Here is a 14,954-nt window from a genome sequence, read left to right on the forward strand (position 1 = left end):
TTGCATACTTGTTTGTGTGTACACTCTGTATTGATTATCATCATTCCCACCTTATGTATGTACTGAGTGTTGTGTCATAGTTGGCAAACACGTCATGGGACTTTGTGTCCCAGGACATGAGCACACATCTGAATGAATTAACCCTAGGGATTTGCCCTTGTCACTGTCACTTTTGAAACAAGACTTTTAAGAGCCCACAAATCAATGGCTATACTTGCTTCCATCTGGATTCCTTCTGTACTTACCTCTGCCTCTTCTTGGTGGGTAGACTTTACCCCTTGTGATTGATTTGAATAGGTGTTGATTTGGTTGCGAATTCCAATAATGACCTGCTTCATTGTCTCAGACTTTTTCACTTGGAACTGTGGGTTATGGCTTTAGGGAAGACATTCAGAATCATGAACCAGCAGCTTGCTGAGCACAGCTCTCAGGTGCTTCTGTTGAGAAGGCTTGGGCCTGTTTTCTGTTGCTTTGCTTCAGACTTTTGACCTCTGTAATGATGTGTGACTGGCTCTGACATTCAAAGGGTAATTTATATCTTGTCACAGGAGAAGACTGCAGCTGAGATGTGGCAGAGTTACCTGGTCTTAACTGCACCTCTTTCACAACAGTTATGTGAACAGCTTCGTCTCATATTAGAGCCTACCCAGGCAGCCAAACTCAAGTAAGTCTAACCCATTAGAAGTCCTTGTATGCCTGGAAAAGATGGCAGTGCACTGATTCTGTTGAGCTTTGCACCTAACCATTTATGGTGCTGGCTTCTAGGTTGCCACTTTTGCCACAGAGGCACCAATGTGGTATTCCTTACTCTACTTTCCTGTTTACTTCTACCACAGAAGGTGTTGGGGGGGTGTGTGCTACTCACCTTGATACCTGTTGTTACTCTTTTGCTGTAGGTGTTACATATGTCTTTAAGATTTATCTATTTATTTGAAAATGGCTGCAACGGCCAGAGCTGCACCAATCTGAAGGCAGGAGCCTCCTCCGGGTCCCCAACATGGGCGCAGGGGCACAAGGACCTGGGCCATCCTCCACTGCCTTCCCAGGCCACAGCAGAGAGCTGGATCAGAAGTGGAGCAGCTGGGACTCAAACCAGCCCCACAGGGATGCCGGCACTACAGGCACCGGCCCCACATATGTCTTTGCAATGATAGGTCCAAATCATAGATATAGAACAGAAAAGAAAGACTGTAAGGCCTCATATTCAATGCAGTATTTTTAAAAAGTAATGTTTGTGGAAGAAGCTAAATTTTTTTAAAAGTTTATTTGAAAGGCAGAGAGAGAGAGGTCTTCATCTGATGGTTCATTCCCCAATTGGCCGCAACAACCGGAGCTGTGCCAATCCAAAGCCAGGAGCTTCTTCTGGTTCTCCCACATGGGTACAGGGGCCCAAGGACTTTGGGCCATCTTTTACTGGATCGGAAGTGGAGCAGCCGGGTTTTGAACTGGTGCCCACATGGTAACCCACAGCGCCGGCCCCGGAAGAATATAATTATTGCCTTGTATATGTCCAGTGTTTTTGGCTAGTGGTCAAGAAGAAATGTTTAGTCCTCAGTTAAGTAACACCTTGTTGTGGCAGGTTCCTGGTTATTTGGGATTACTGGTTTTTGTCCTTGAAGAGAATTCTCAGGGATGGCCAGTTGGTAACTAATCTGTGTTGCTGTTGGGGCAAATTCAATAGAGGAGACTATCGAACTGGGAAGCGGCTGAACATGCGGAAGGTCATTCCATACATCGCTAGTCAGTTTCGGAAAGACAAGATTTGGCTTCGGAGGACCAAGCCCAGTAAACGTCAGTATCAGATTTGTTTGGCTATCGATGACTCTTCTAGTATGGTAGACAACCATACCAAGCAGGTAAGCAGAAGTGGATGGCAGTTTGATGAAAATTACCAACAAGCCACATTCTGTGAGCCACCCAAAGGTTTTAAATATGATCTGGCAAGGCCGGCGCCGTGGCTCAATAGGCTAATCCTCCACCTTGCGGCGCCGGCACACCGGGTTCTAGTCCCGGTCGGGGCGCCGGATTCTGTCCCGGTTGCCCCTCTTCCAGGCCAGCTCTCTGCTGTGGCCAGGGAGTGCAGTGGAGGATGGCCCAGGTGCTTGGGCCCTGCACCCCATGGGAGACCAGGAAAAGCACCTGGATCCTGGCTCCTGCCATTGGATCAGCGCGGTGCGCCGGCTGCAGCGGCGGCCATTGGAGGGTGAACCAACGGCAAAAGGAAGACCTTTCTCTCTCTGTCTCTCTCTCTCACTGTCCACTCTGCCTGTCAAAAAAAAAAAAAAAAAAAAAAAAAAAAAAAAAAAAAAAAAAAAAAAAAATATGATCTGGCAAAAAGCCGTTTTGAAATTCCAGCTAACCTGTTCTGAGAATGTGGGAAGCATGTGAGAAGACCTAAGATTCAAAGGGTTCAGAAGGGCACTTTCAACACATCTTAAATATAGGTCTTTAAGTCATTTTATTAGATAACCCAGCCAAGGCAATTGCAGGTGAGACTTAAAAAAATTTGCCTGCTATAGATTTACTAAATTTCAAGTTGATAACATTGTATGCCCCACAAATGATGGTATAAATATCCAAATGGCCATTGGCAGAAAAGCAGTTCCCCACTTCTGGTTATAAAAATACCTACCTCATACTAAGAGTTGTGAAGATTAAATGAAGTAAGGTGCGTAGAACATGAAGCTTAGTGGTGCTTACACTAATTTAAATTCTAAGATTATGCTGTCATTCAAGCGGGTGGTAATGAAATATTTTTATAGAGTTCTCCAGTTTGATTTTACTACAAACGGATGAGTTTTAAGTTTGTTTTTAAAATCTGTTACCCATAAAACATTACTTTTTACAGTCTTCCCCAACCCCACCAAAAGGAAAAACAATGCATATTTAGGGAGCATTATTTCTGAAGATCACTTTTATTAGATGGTAGCTACAACAGACCATTCCTACCAGTGTCATGGGTTCTGGCTTTTGTAGATGCTAGGCAGGACCTCAGGCCACCACTGCCTCTGGGTTGATTGTAAATACAATAGCCTCTGTGGTGCTATTCACTTGTGCTCTGTATAAAAAAAGAAAATTGTTTAAATTACTATTTAAGTTATATAAGTTTCATGTATTTCATATGTACAGATTTAGGAACATAGTGATACTATCCTCCCTCCCTCCCATATCCTCCCATTCTTAATTTTTACAGAGATCTACTTTCAGTTTACTTAATGATTGTAAGGCTAACCCTACCCTAAGTAAGACTTCAACAAATAGTATGAAGAAAAAAAATACTGTTCTTCAACAGAAGAGACAAGGCTGTAAACAATCATTGAATCTCAAAATGTCTATTTCACTCCAGTATATTACATTTTAGGTACTCTGTTAGTTACCCCTCATCAGGGAAAACATATCTATCTATCTCTTTGGGACTAGCTTATTTTAAGTATAATAGTTTCCAGTTGCATCCATTTTGTTGCAAAGACAGTATTTCATTTTTATTTTACAGCTGAGCAGTATTCCATAGTATAAATACCATAACAAAAAAACATTTTTTGTGGGGATGTCGATGGAGAAGATCGACAGGCATTAGGTTAGAGGATTTCTGATTTCTTACCTCCTTAACTTTGTATTTCATAGCTTGCATTTGAATCGTTGGCTGTGATTGGAAATGCTCTCACCCTCCTGGAAGTGGGTCAGGTTGCAGTGTGCAGGTAAGGCTGGCTTTTTAACCTCACTGGGAAAATCCTTTTCAAACATTGTTTTGTTGTTCTGATCATACAACAAAAAATAATTCCAACTGTACTGGGTTTTTGTCTCCCAAGTTTTGGAGAGTCTGTCAAGCTGTTACATCCCTTCCATGAGCAGTTCAGTGATTACTCTGGCTCCCAGATCCTACGGCTCTGCAAATTCCAACAAAAGAAAACCAAGATTGCTCAGGTATTGTGAGGTCATCAAACGTCTTCTCTATTTTTTTTTTTTTTAATTATTTATTTGAAAGGCAGAGTTAGAAGACCTCGCTCTTGCTCTGCCTCTATCTGCTGCTTCACTCGCCAGCTGGCGGCAGTGGCCAGAGCTATGCAGATCCGAAGCCAGGAGCTTCTTCCGGGTCCCCCAAGTGGGTGCAGGGGCCCAAGGACTTGGGCCAACTTCTTCTTTCCCAGGCCATAGCAGAGAGCTGGATCAGAAGTGGAGCAATCAGGACTCGAGCCGGCGCCCATACAGACTACAGGCATTGGCTTTACCCACTGTGCCACAGCACTGGCCCCGTTCTCTAGTTATTCTTAAATTGGAATTGGAGAGGTGTAATTTTTAGAAAGCCCCCAGCCCCCAATATGGTACTAGGACAAGTAAAGTTTGCAACAGAACAGTGCCAGGCCTCAACCTGTTTACCACTAGAATGGAAGCCTCCTTGGCATCCTCTAAATCAAGATGTGATGACTTTTTCTCAGTTCCTTAAACATCACTGGACTTGGCACCAGTGGTTTTTCTGGCTTCCTATGTTTTGAGTGGTGTAGAACATTTTTGCAAAAGCAACTCATCCCCAGTACCCTTATCAAATGGGTCAAGTTTGTTCCTGCTGTAATTTAGCCTTCTTTCTTTAGGTCACACTAGACAGTTTCTGCTTTCTTTTGTTCAGGTTTTGTTTGTTTGTTTGTTTAAGGTTAGTTGTATTTGAAGGACAGAGCAACATGACAAAAGGGAAAGACTTAGAGAAAAAGACACTCTGTCTGATGGTTCACTCCCCAAATTACCACAACAGCCAGGCTGAGCCAAGCTGAAGCCAGTAACCTGGCACTCCATATGGGTCACCAGCTTTGCAGGTGGCAGCTTAACCTGCTGTGCCACAATGCCAGACCATCCGTTTTCTTGAAAGAAGTCAGCTGTATTAATTGACTTCATCTTTCCTGGGGAAGCATTTCTTTTCTTTTGGGATGCCTTGCAGAGAGAAGAGCCAGTGACACCTGCCTTGTCTATCCTTCAGAATACCTGGATCCCTAGGTGTCCACCATCTTCTACTACAGGTGGTCAGAAGGGACAGTTTGATTTCCCATTGTCACAGAGACTGACGTTACTTCTGAGGTCTATGGGTAGAGAGTTTAGATTTCTAATTGTGTCTGGTTTAGTTCCTAGAATCTGTGGCCAACATGTTTGCAGCCGCCCAGCAGTTCTCACAAAGCACCAGTCCAGGTAAGCTGCATTATCTCCCCTTTTCAGGTTCCTTGCTTTATCTCAGTGTCCCCATTGCATGACATGTAAGGGAGGGGCAACAGGCATCAATGAAATTTTTTACTCAATCATTTGCTCAGATTTTTTTTTTTTTTTTTTTTTGACAGGCAGAGTGGACAGTGAGAGAGAGAGAGACAGAGAGAAAGGTCTTCCTTTGCTGTTGGTTCACCCTCCAATGGCCACCGCGGCCGGCATACCGCACTGATCCAAAACCAGGAGCTTCTCCTGGTCTCCCATGGGGTGCAGGGCCCAAGCACTTGGGCTATCCTGCACTGCACTCCCAGACCACAGCAGAGAGCTGGCCTGGAAGAGGGACAACTGGGACAGAATCTGTCTGGCATGCTGACCGGGACTGGAACCCGGTGTGCCGGCGCCGCAGGTGGAGGATTAGCCTAGTGAGCCGTGGTGCAGGCCTCAGAAATTTCTGTTGGAACCTATTACCACCCTAATTAATGGTGTATACTTAGTTGATAAATTGAGTTCAGAGTTGTGGGGGGCAAAAAAGGACTAAGGTGTGAAATTAATATAAGACTGCTACATGGGGCAGGCGCCGGGTTCTAGTCCCGGTTGCCCTCCCAGGCCACAGAAGAGGAGCAGTGGAGGATGGCCCAGGTGCTTGGGCCCCTGCACCCGCATGGCCCTGGCTTCGGATTGGTGCAGCGCCAGCCGTGGCGGCCATTTGGGGAGTGAACCAACAAAAGGAAGACTTTTCTCTCTAACTCTACCTGTCAAATAAAATATTATGTAGCAGTCTTTTTTTTTTTAAATAACAAAAGAAAACACAAAAGAGGACATAATTCAAAAAACAGCTTAAACAATTGCTGTTGCTTTGGGGTTTGAAACACACCAACTGTTTGTATAGCCCTTTCCAAAATCTCAGGCCTGGCTGTATCATGGAGAAACTTGGAAGTAAGCCAATCACACCTTTCAGCACTTGCTAAACTTCCAACAAGGCCAGCCTGCCCCCAGCACTATTATTATCTTGAGCTCATTTAATTAAGGACCCCTTCTGTCTATGCCGAGACTTAGTTTCAGAGATCTGGTATGTGTATATATATATATAACTTATATAAGGTGAACAAATTTCATGTATTTCACATATATACAAATTTAGGAACATAGTGATACTTCCCACCCAATTCTTCCTCCTCCTCAATTGTTTCTTTTAATGTTTGCAATGACATACCTTCAGTTTATTTTATGATCATAAGCTTAATCAACAATGGAAAGGAAAAAAAAATCACTGGTCTTCAACAGTAGAGATCATCAGATCTGAAAATGTCAATTTTGGTCATATACATTACTTTTTTTGTACTCTGGTTTTAATACTTTAGGCCACTTGTCGTAGCTCAGGTGGTTTTGAATTTTTGACAGTGGGTTTCCATTTTATTCCCTTCATCATGTGTTCTGCAGAAATTGCACAACTCCTTCTGATAGTCTCTGATGGACGAGGCCTTTTCCTTGAAGGCAAGGAAAGAGTCCTGGCGGCAGTGCGGGCCGCTCAGAATGCCAACATCTTTGTCATTTTTGTTGTATTGGACAATCCCAGCTCTCGGGTAAGTGATTACTAAAAAGCCACATTTTCTTGAGATAAAGGGATTCCTTTCAGTTTATTGTGTCTGAAATATGGCCTGGATGGTGTTCCAGCATATTGAGAACTAGCATTCACTGTGGTCTGAGACTGAGAAAATACTTACCAAGTGCCTAGAAAAATCTTGACAATAAGGTGGGAGATTTACTGTGTCTTCAGAACCATTCTCTGGGTCATAACTTCCCTATGAATGGCCATAATTGGCCCTGAGCACTTTGAAATCAGAGACAAGCCCCTTTCCTAGCAGCGAGCATCAGCCAGCTTAGTGAATATGCTCTATATGGGAGGCATTGTCTCTGCAGGCCACTTCAAGTCCTTGATGGCAGCATGAAGATTCAGTGGGAATTATTCCAGGCAGAGAATGGCAACACTATTGTAGGAAAGCACATTTTCTAGTCTGTTCTCTTCTTCCCTTCTCCTGGAAGGAGTGCTCAAAAAAAGGCCTGCCTCTGACTTAGGTATAAGACATAAAACTTGTCAACAAAAAGATCATAGAAGAGCTAAACAAATATGCTGATTGAGTTTTCCTTTCTCTGTTAATGTCTTGTTGACAGGATTCTATTTTGGACATTAAAGTACCAATATTTAAAGGACCTGGAGAGATGCCTGAAATCCGATCCTACATGGAGGAGTTCCCATTCCCGTTCTATATCATTCTTCGAGATGTGAATGCGCTTCCTGAGACTCTCAGTGATGCCCTCAGGCAGTGGTTTGAGTTGGTGACAGCCTCTGACCACCTATAGAACAGAAAGAGTGGTCCAGAGTGAGACTATGTACATATTTAAACTACACAATGTCACACTTCGTGCCCAGATGCTTCCTTTTGGACAACTGTTTCTGAACGCAAAGCTCCAGAATGCGATATTCTTTTGTCTTAGATCTAATTTATAAAAATTTATCCAACAGCTACAAAAAATTGTGCTGCAATCTATGTTTTTATTATACAGTATGATCTCAGAGCTTAGTTTTTGGACTCACACTCTTGCCTGGGCTAAGTTTCTTACAACAAACCTGTGGCAGTGAAGGAGCAGCAGGTGTCACTCTGAGAATTGAGACAGAGCTGCCCTCCCTATGTTAGAAGCCTTGGCCAGAGGAGAGGCCACACTGTGGCACTGCCTGCTTTCCCTCATAGGGGCGCTTGCCTCTATGAGCTCTGCCTTGCCAAACCCACCCACAACTACATATTGTGAAAGGAACTGCCTTCTCCTTGAGGACAGGAAATGTGTGCTGTGTGTGAACTCATAAAGCAACCAGGCATTATGGGACTTCAAGCAATCAGCAAAATGAACCTTGGGCCATGTGAATACAAAGTGGCTGTTCTGTGTCCTTTACTTTTGCTGCTGCAAGAGACTATGCAATGATGGAGAAATGGCTTTCTCTTTATTTCATCCTCTCAGTGCCATGGTCCCTATTGTTGTAGTAATTTATTTCTTTAGTTCGTTTTAACAGTTAAGGAGAAAATACCATTCCTCCCACTGCTTTTAAGCTGGACTGAGTCTGTCTGTCTTTGGAAAAGAAATGCTGTGTCCACAAGAACTAAGCAGCTCCAACCCCAGCCCCTAGTCAAAGGCAGTTTTTAAGTTGGCCAGAAAGCAGTGCTTGAATACTTGAAACCATGTGTCGTGTTCTATTTAATATCCTGTCAGATGTTCTTTTGTAGGCAACATGCCATGATGTGTTCATCTGTCCCCTCGTCTGTTTCCAAGTTACACTGTGAAACGCGCCACCCTTTTGAGGTGGTCGTCAAAGGCAAATTGTTGTTTAACCAAATGTCCTAAAGCATGTACCCGAAGTTACAGCACCATTATTTTTTAATTCTAAAAAGCTATGCAGCTTATATTCTGAAAACTATTAAAACATATACCCCTGTTGGTGTAATTTGTGACTATGCTTACTGGAATACAGCAAAGGCATACCTGGGTTGAGCTGGTAAGGGCTTATTTCTCACTGGTGTTCCTGTCCACTCTGATGCAGAGAAAAGGGAGATTTGGAGGAACACTGCGATGCCTCACAGAGACTCTGCTACACAATGACCTATCATCTTGCCTCCATTCACATTTCCTTAGTGCCGCTTAGTAGGGAAAGACAGCAACGTCATGACAATGAAGCAGTCTGTTGTGTCTTTAATCAGCAGGTCTATATCTAGGATATAGTTACTTCCCAACTGGTATCCCCAGAATGATTCTCTCGGCCCTGAGATATTTCATGGGGTCTTAAAGAGTAGGAATTCCAGTAAGCAGGTACTCTACAGTGCCATTTTCAACTGGTGGGGGTCCCTGGTACAGGGTAAGACGTACAACATACCTGAGTCACTTACTGGGCTCTAGGCTGCACTAGGGCTTGCAGGGATGGAACTAAATCAGCCTCCATGTTAATGCCAGCTGCTGACATTGTGTCCTTCCTCCATCCCCAACGACCCAGTCTCCTCAGCCAGATAAGCTCTGACATTTAAGGAATGGGCAGCAGAGTACAAGTGCTCTGTCAGGTTTTCCTTATTTCTTTGGACAACTTTCACCATCTCATGGTCTCAACCATCACCTAAGCAAAAGGCCTGCCCCCAAAAAATCTATTCAAGGATCAAACAAGGCTCCGTTTTGGCAGTCTCAATTCTGTTCAAATGTCTAAAACACTACTAGATGCCAGACTCTTCAATATATCATGTTCAAATATGACACTGAATTCTCCCTTCCCAAACCTGCTTTCCAGTATTCCCTGTCCACACGGACCACCTTTCACAGCCACTCTTTATAAACTTGGATCTCAGCCTATACAGCCACCTTACTTTCCTTTCTCTCCATCCAAACCCAAGTCAAATTAGTTATTGTGTCTGCTCTATTGGACATCTATCCTCTCCTAACCTGACTACTTCAATAACATTTGATTAGTCCTGTATTTTTCCTTGTTTCACTTCATCCTGCTCACAAATAGAATCTCTCCAGCTGAAGACTAAGCTCCCTCTGGTGAGGCAGGTACTGTGCAAACTACTGCCTGTGACCTGAGGATCTTCCTGATCCTCCCTTCCCTTCCAGCATCCCTTCATTATCTGAAAAGATCACAGCAAACCAGAGTTCCTGGAATCTGCCAGTGTTCCATGAGTTGATGGAAGTTCTCTTAGCTAGGTTTGTCAGGCAGAGTAGCTTAGATAAGCCCTCCATGAAGAATGAGCTTCCAGGATATAATAAACCTTGCCATTTTTTTCTAAGTGCTACATTGGCCTTATGAGTCCGAGGACAGGGAAGATATATGGCTCAAGACGTTATTACCTGTGTCTAGCACAAGTTTCTGGATAAGAGGAGAAAATAATGTAAAAATCTGTCCTCACATACTAACACATAGATCCAATGCATCAAAATCTCAGTAAAGACCCTAAGATGAGGGCTGGTGCTGTGGCACAGCGGGTTAATGCCATGGTCTGGGAAAGCAGTAGAAGATGGCCTAAGTCCCTGGGTGTGGGGAGCAACTCGGACTAGACTAAGTTACTGGAATTAAGACTTATTCTATGCATCTGCTCTCCCACAATATGGCGCTGAGAAGGGAGTAACAACTTCTACGCAGCTGCCTCTCACCAATTTGATTGAGCTGCAGGAGCTGATCTTGCTCCTGATTGGAGGAGAGCAGCGTACTCGGTGTGTGGGTAGCAGAGTTGGGATTGGTGGAAGAGGACTATAAAGGAGGAGAGAGACAACATGCACCAGGAACATCTATCTGAAGGAACACCTGCGCAGCCCCCGAGAGAGCCGGCCGGCCGGCGGTGTGCCGCTCCCCCACGTAAGTGGGGAAAGTGGCTAGGGGGAACCGCCCTTCCACGGAGGTGGAAGGGACGGTAGCCAACCCGGGAAGAACCAGCAGCAAACCCGGGAAGGGCCGAGCAGACAAAAGAACAGCGCCAGGTCCTGTGTCGTTCCTCCACGAAGACGGGGAGCGACACCTGGGCCCCTACACCCATGGGGGAGACCCGGAAGAAGCTCCTGGCTTCGGATCAGTGCAGCTCTGGCCGTTGCGGCCAAAAGGGGAGTGAACCATCGGATGGAAGACCCCTCTCCCTTTCCCTCTCCCTCTCCCTCTCTCCCTCTCTCCCTCTCCCCTTCTCCCCCTTTCCCCCAGCCTCTCTGCCTCTCCTCTGTATAACTCTTTCAAATAAAAAATTTTTTTAAAAGACCCTAATATGATTGAGAAGAAAGTAACCTGCAAACATTTCTAAAGGTCACACACACCAGTAATAGCAGATTCTGAGAAGCAACTACACAGAGTCCTTTAACATACAAAATATACTTGCGGGGACATCAGATTCCAGTCAGTCCTAGTGCATGTTCGAGTGACCCTCCACCCCTCCCAAATGCTTCAATAAAGCACTTTGGCCTCAAAAAAAGGGTAACATTTACTACAAGATGAAACAGTCCTGAACACATTTTATCCTGACTCTAAAATAATTTGCCATATGGCCAGTGCCGCGGCTCACTAAGCTAATCCTCCGCCTGCGGCGCCGGCACACCGGGTTCTAGTCCCGGTCGGGGTGCTGGATTCTGTCCCGGTTGCCCCTCTTCCAGGCCAGCTCTCTGCTGTGGCCCGGGAGTGCAGTGGAGGATGGCCCAAGTGCTTGGGCCCTGCACCCTCATGGAAGACCAGAAGCACCTGGCTCCGGGCTTCCGCCATTGGGGGGTTAACCAACGGACAAGGAAGACTTTTCTGTCTCACTGTCCACTCTGCCTATGAAAATAATAATAATAATTTGCCACATGGTCGAAAAGGCATCATCAAGCCGGGGGGCAGGGGGGTGGGAAAAACGTCACAGCTTAGCAGCCTGAAAAGGATTTAGATCCACATCATGCTATAAAGCAAATTTTAGATAGAGCAAATACTTTAAAAAAAAAAGTTCTGAGTGGAAGATGAAAACCCTCAAAGACAAAAAAAGGAAAATAGAACTGTATAGGAACTTAGCTTCTGTACATATAAATTACCAAAAAAGAAAAAATGTAGAACAAACAACCCCACATAAAACTTGAATAAAAGTCCTCATCATGGGGCAGTTGCTACCGTGTCATAGGCCAAGCCTCCACCTGCGGTACCGGCATCCCATACAGATGCCGGGTCACGTCCCTGCTGATCCTCTTCCAATCCAGCTCCGGCCATTGTGGCTTTTGGGGGAGTGAATTAGCAGATGGAAGATCCCTCTCTAACTCTCAAAATCATTAAAAAAAAAAAAAAAAAAAAAGTCCTGATCATAAAGTGACCCAAGTCACAAACAGGCAATTCACAAAAGAATAAGTAACTTGGAAATGGTGAGGGCTATTGAAGTTCACCAGTGCTTAGGCCAGTGACCAGTAGTAAACTGTAGCCACTAATCTGTTGCACATTTGAAAAGTTATTGACAATGTGGTCATAGAGACCTGGTCAAGTTCAAAGGAGTTCTGACAGGCCAGGTTCTGCTCTTAGCGCATTACATATGAGGGTACTTCAAAAAGTTCATTGATAATTGAATTAAAAGATGTTTATGTTGCTACAAAAATTTTCAAATCCATACATAATGACAGGGTCTTTAAGAAGCCCAATAAAGGGGCCAGCTGTGTGGTGCAGCTGGTCAACGTCCTGGCCTGAAGCACTGGCGCATCCCACGTGGGCGCCGGTTCAAGACCGGGTGCTCCACTTCCAATCCAGCTCTCTGCTATGGCCTGGGAAAGCAGTGGAAGATGGCCCAAGTCCTTGGGCCCCTGCTGCCATGTGGGAGACCCACAAGAAGCTCCTGGCTCCTGGCTTCAGATCAGGACAGCGGCTGTTGCACCCAATTGGGCAGTGAGGCAGCGGATGGAAGACCTTTCTCTGCCTCTCCTTTCTGTGTAACTCTTTCAAATAAATAAATAAATCTTATTTTTAAAAAAAGTTCAAGAAAAATAATTATTATGAAAAGAAACTGGATTTTAATTTTTTTTTTCCAAAAACTACCTTATAACGATGGGAAAACTAACTCAGGTCAAGACAAGGGAAACTCCAAGCCTTAGGCTGCACAGCCAATCTCAGCCGGAACCCTGGGACTTAGCGCTCAGGCAGCGCGCGCCACCGTCTCCCAGGAAACCGAGGTCGCCCCGCCCCTGCGCACCAACCCCACTTCCGCTCCTGCGCTCTGCAGTCGGCGGACATGGCCGCCTCCCGCTTACCTCCGGCAACACTAACGCTGAAGCAGGTAGCAGCAGTTCTCTCCAGCCTCCTCGATCACCTTTCTGCGGTGCGAGCGTTCAGATGCTCTTCTCTGCACGCTGGCTGTTAAGGCGACTGCAGTTACCGCGGGGTTCTGACAGCTTTTCTCCAGGCGTGGGAGCGGGGCGGGGCCGGGAGAGTGTGTGGGCTGCCGGCCGGCCGGCGCTTTATTTCTCAGAGCACCGCCCCGCCCGGTGGCTGCTGAAAAGACCGCCTTGAGACAAGCAAGGTCACGGAAGATCTTGAATTACCGCACGTAGGGAAAGTGCCGATACTGTGATTAAAGCTCCTAAGAGAGCGGCAGCCCCTTTTCTACCTGGTAAACTCATCAGCTTCTGTTTTAAATGTTCTTACAATTAACAAACGAGTAAGCAAAGAGCTCCAATGAACTTACCCCTTTCTTCGGAAAAAATTTTTTTTCTTTGTCCCTTTCAAAATTGAGGATCTGGAAGTCTGGTTGCAGTTTGGCTTGCTAATGTGGCGCCACCGGGCTGGTGACTGTGCCGTGGTAACTGCCATTTCTCCTCCCGTACAGTTCCTGCGAAGGCAGCAAGTTCTCCTTCTCTACAGAAGGATTTTACGAGCAATCCGGCAAGTACCAGATGATTCTGATCGCAGATACCTGAAGGACTGGGCAAGGGGAGAATTCAAAAGGAACAAAAGTGCCACCCAAGAGGTAAGAACGAGGTAATGGTGCGGGCTACGTAACCCCTGACTCGTTCGTATTTTTTGGCCAAGTTTTTACAAAATTTACCAGTTTTGGAATATGAACAGCCCTAAGATGGTATATTTTGACCTTGCCTTTTAATGTTACTGATTTTCCAAACAAGTACGTTTAAAATTTAAGGTTGTGCATTTACAGTCTGTGGTAGCATCACTTGGCTTCCATGCTGTATTACATTTTAAATATCTATATATTTGGAAAGCTTCTGGCTTTCCTTACATGCAGCATTTCTGAGTCTCATTATCGTTTCTTGATTTTAATAAGTAAAATGGTAGAGCTGTACCTTGTGTAAAAACAGTGCCCAGTGGGGCCAGTGTTGTGGCTGTGCAGCAGGTTAAGCCACTGCTGTGACTTTAGCAGCGTCACGTATCAGAGTGCCCATTTGAGTCCCGGCTGCTCCAGTTCCCAGTCCAACTCTCGGCTGATGTGCCTGGGAAAGCAGAAAAAGATGGCTCAACTGCTTGGGCCCCTGCCACCCATGTGGGAGATGGAGGCTTCTACCTGGCCCAGCCTGGGACACTGTGGCCATTTGGGGAGTGAAACGGTGGTAGAATCTTTGTCTCTCTCTCTGTCACACTGACTTTTAAATACATCTTAAAAAAAAAAAAAAAAAAAAAAGTGACCAGATTATTACTTTCTTCTACAGGATACAATCCGGATGATGATCACTCAAGGCAATATGCAGCTCAAGGAATTAGAAAAAACACTTGCTTTAGCAAAATCTTAAGTGTAGCACTATTCTGAAGGGTTTTTAGTCTCCATGTGTTTTGCTGAGTTGCGGCTTAACAACAGACAGCTCAAAGCGAAGCTGAACTGTTTGTATGTACAGTCCTTGGGCAAAATATGAGAAGATGGAGCATGGTATGTCACAGAGTGGGCCCCTCCTCCCCCAGAAAAAGCCATCAAAATGATTGCCTTAGCACTGAAAAGCAAACCATGAGCTTTAAAAATGTTCCTGGATGTATTAGCAGTTTTCTTTAAGAAGCAAAAAGTACTGCAGCAATTGGCCAGCTAGCACAGAAGGAGATGGTCAACACAATCTTCAAGAAAATGCACATCAAAACCACGGTGTGGGGGTGGGCATTATGGCACAGGCTGTAAAGATTAAATGCTTATTCCATAATGCAGTGCCCAGTTCTAGTCCTGTCTCTGATCAAGCTTACTGCTAATGTGCACCGTGGGAGGCAGCAGATGATGGCTCAGACACTTAGGTCCCTGCCACCCACATGGGAG

At 45.1% G+C, this 14,954-nt stretch overlaps 2 protein-coding genes and 1 long non-coding RNA gene across 9 annotated transcripts in view; 2 read left to right on the forward strand and 1 right to left on the reverse strand.

Annotated features, from left to right (window-relative positions):
• MDN1 (midasin AAA ATPase 1) overlaps positions 1-8,683 on the forward strand; it is a 180,205-nt gene extending 171,522 nt beyond the window's left edge. For all 4 annotated transcript variants that reach the window (XM_008263214.5, XM_089332900.1, XM_089332901.1 and 1 more), the window contains 7 exons: positions 549-664; positions 1,682-1,856; positions 3,625-3,698; positions 3,810-3,924; positions 5,112-5,175; positions 6,628-6,770; positions 7,360-8,683. In XM_008263214.5, the coding sequence (XP_008261436.3) occupies positions 549-664; positions 1,682-1,856; positions 3,625-3,698; positions 3,810-3,924; positions 5,112-5,175; positions 6,628-6,770; positions 7,360-7,548 (876 nt within the window). In that variant the 3' untranslated portion in view covers positions 7,549-8,683. The remainder of the gene's footprint in view (positions 1-548; positions 665-1,681; positions 1,857-3,624; positions 3,699-3,809; positions 3,925-5,111; positions 5,176-6,627; positions 6,771-7,359) is intronic.
• Positions 2,886-13,536, reverse strand: LOC103349813 (uncharacterized). Of its 3 annotated transcripts, XR_011388619.2 has the most exons (5): positions 13,392-13,536; positions 12,958-13,198; positions 7,400-7,542; positions 3,602-3,887; positions 2,886-3,058 (listed from the first exon to the last, which is right to left on the reverse strand). It is a non-coding gene; the product is annotated as an uncharacterized LOC103349813 (long non-coding RNA). The 3 variants fall into 3 exon arrangements; XR_007923227.3 differs by lacking the exon at positions 13,392-13,536 and having other exon boundaries at positions 6,912-7,542; positions 12,958-13,209; XR_011388618.2 differs by lacking the exons at positions 7,400-7,542; positions 13,392-13,536 and having other exon boundaries at positions 12,958-13,211.
• LYRM2 (LYR motif containing 2) lies at positions 12,843-14,848 on the forward strand. Of its 2 annotated transcripts, none has more exons than XM_002714581.6 (3): positions 12,843-12,983; positions 13,533-13,673; positions 14,368-14,848. In XM_002714581.6, the coding sequence occupies exons 1-3, from the start codon at positions 12,939-12,941 to the stop codon at positions 14,446-14,448; spliced, it is 267 nt and encodes an 88-aa protein (XP_002714627.1). In that variant the 5' UTR covers positions 12,843-12,938; the 3' UTR covers positions 14,449-14,848. The 2 variants fall into 2 exon arrangements, with proteins under 2 accessions (XP_002714627.1, XP_069929884.1); XM_070073783.2 differs by having other exon boundaries at positions 12,910-13,025.
• Positions 14,849-14,954: the final 106 nt, after the last annotated feature.

Source organism: Oryctolagus cuniculus, chromosome 5 (genome assembly GCF_051225735.1).
Source record: "Oryctolagus cuniculus isolate XC-2025 breed Fujian yellow rabbit chromosome 5, ASM5122573v1, whole genome shotgun sequence".
NCBI lineage: Eukaryota > Metazoa > Chordata > Mammalia > Lagomorpha > Leporidae > Oryctolagus > Oryctolagus cuniculus.

What these genes read in the sequence shown, in the direction of transcription:
- LYRM2 (XM_070073783.2), top strand. Translation starts at nt 12,939, where the DNA reads ATGGCCGCCTCCCGCTTACCTCCGGCAACACTAACGCTGAAGCAGGTA. An exon ending in TCCTCGATCACCTTTCTGCG is followed by an intron (nt 13,026 to 13,532) that starts GTGCGAGCGTTC and finishes CCTCCCGTACAG; the next exon opens with TTCCTGCGAAGGCAGCAAGT. An exon ending in ACAAAAGTGCCACCCAAGAG is followed by an intron (nt 13,674 to 14,367) that starts GTAAGAACGAGG and finishes TTTCTTCTACAG; the next exon opens with GATACAATCCGGATGATGAT.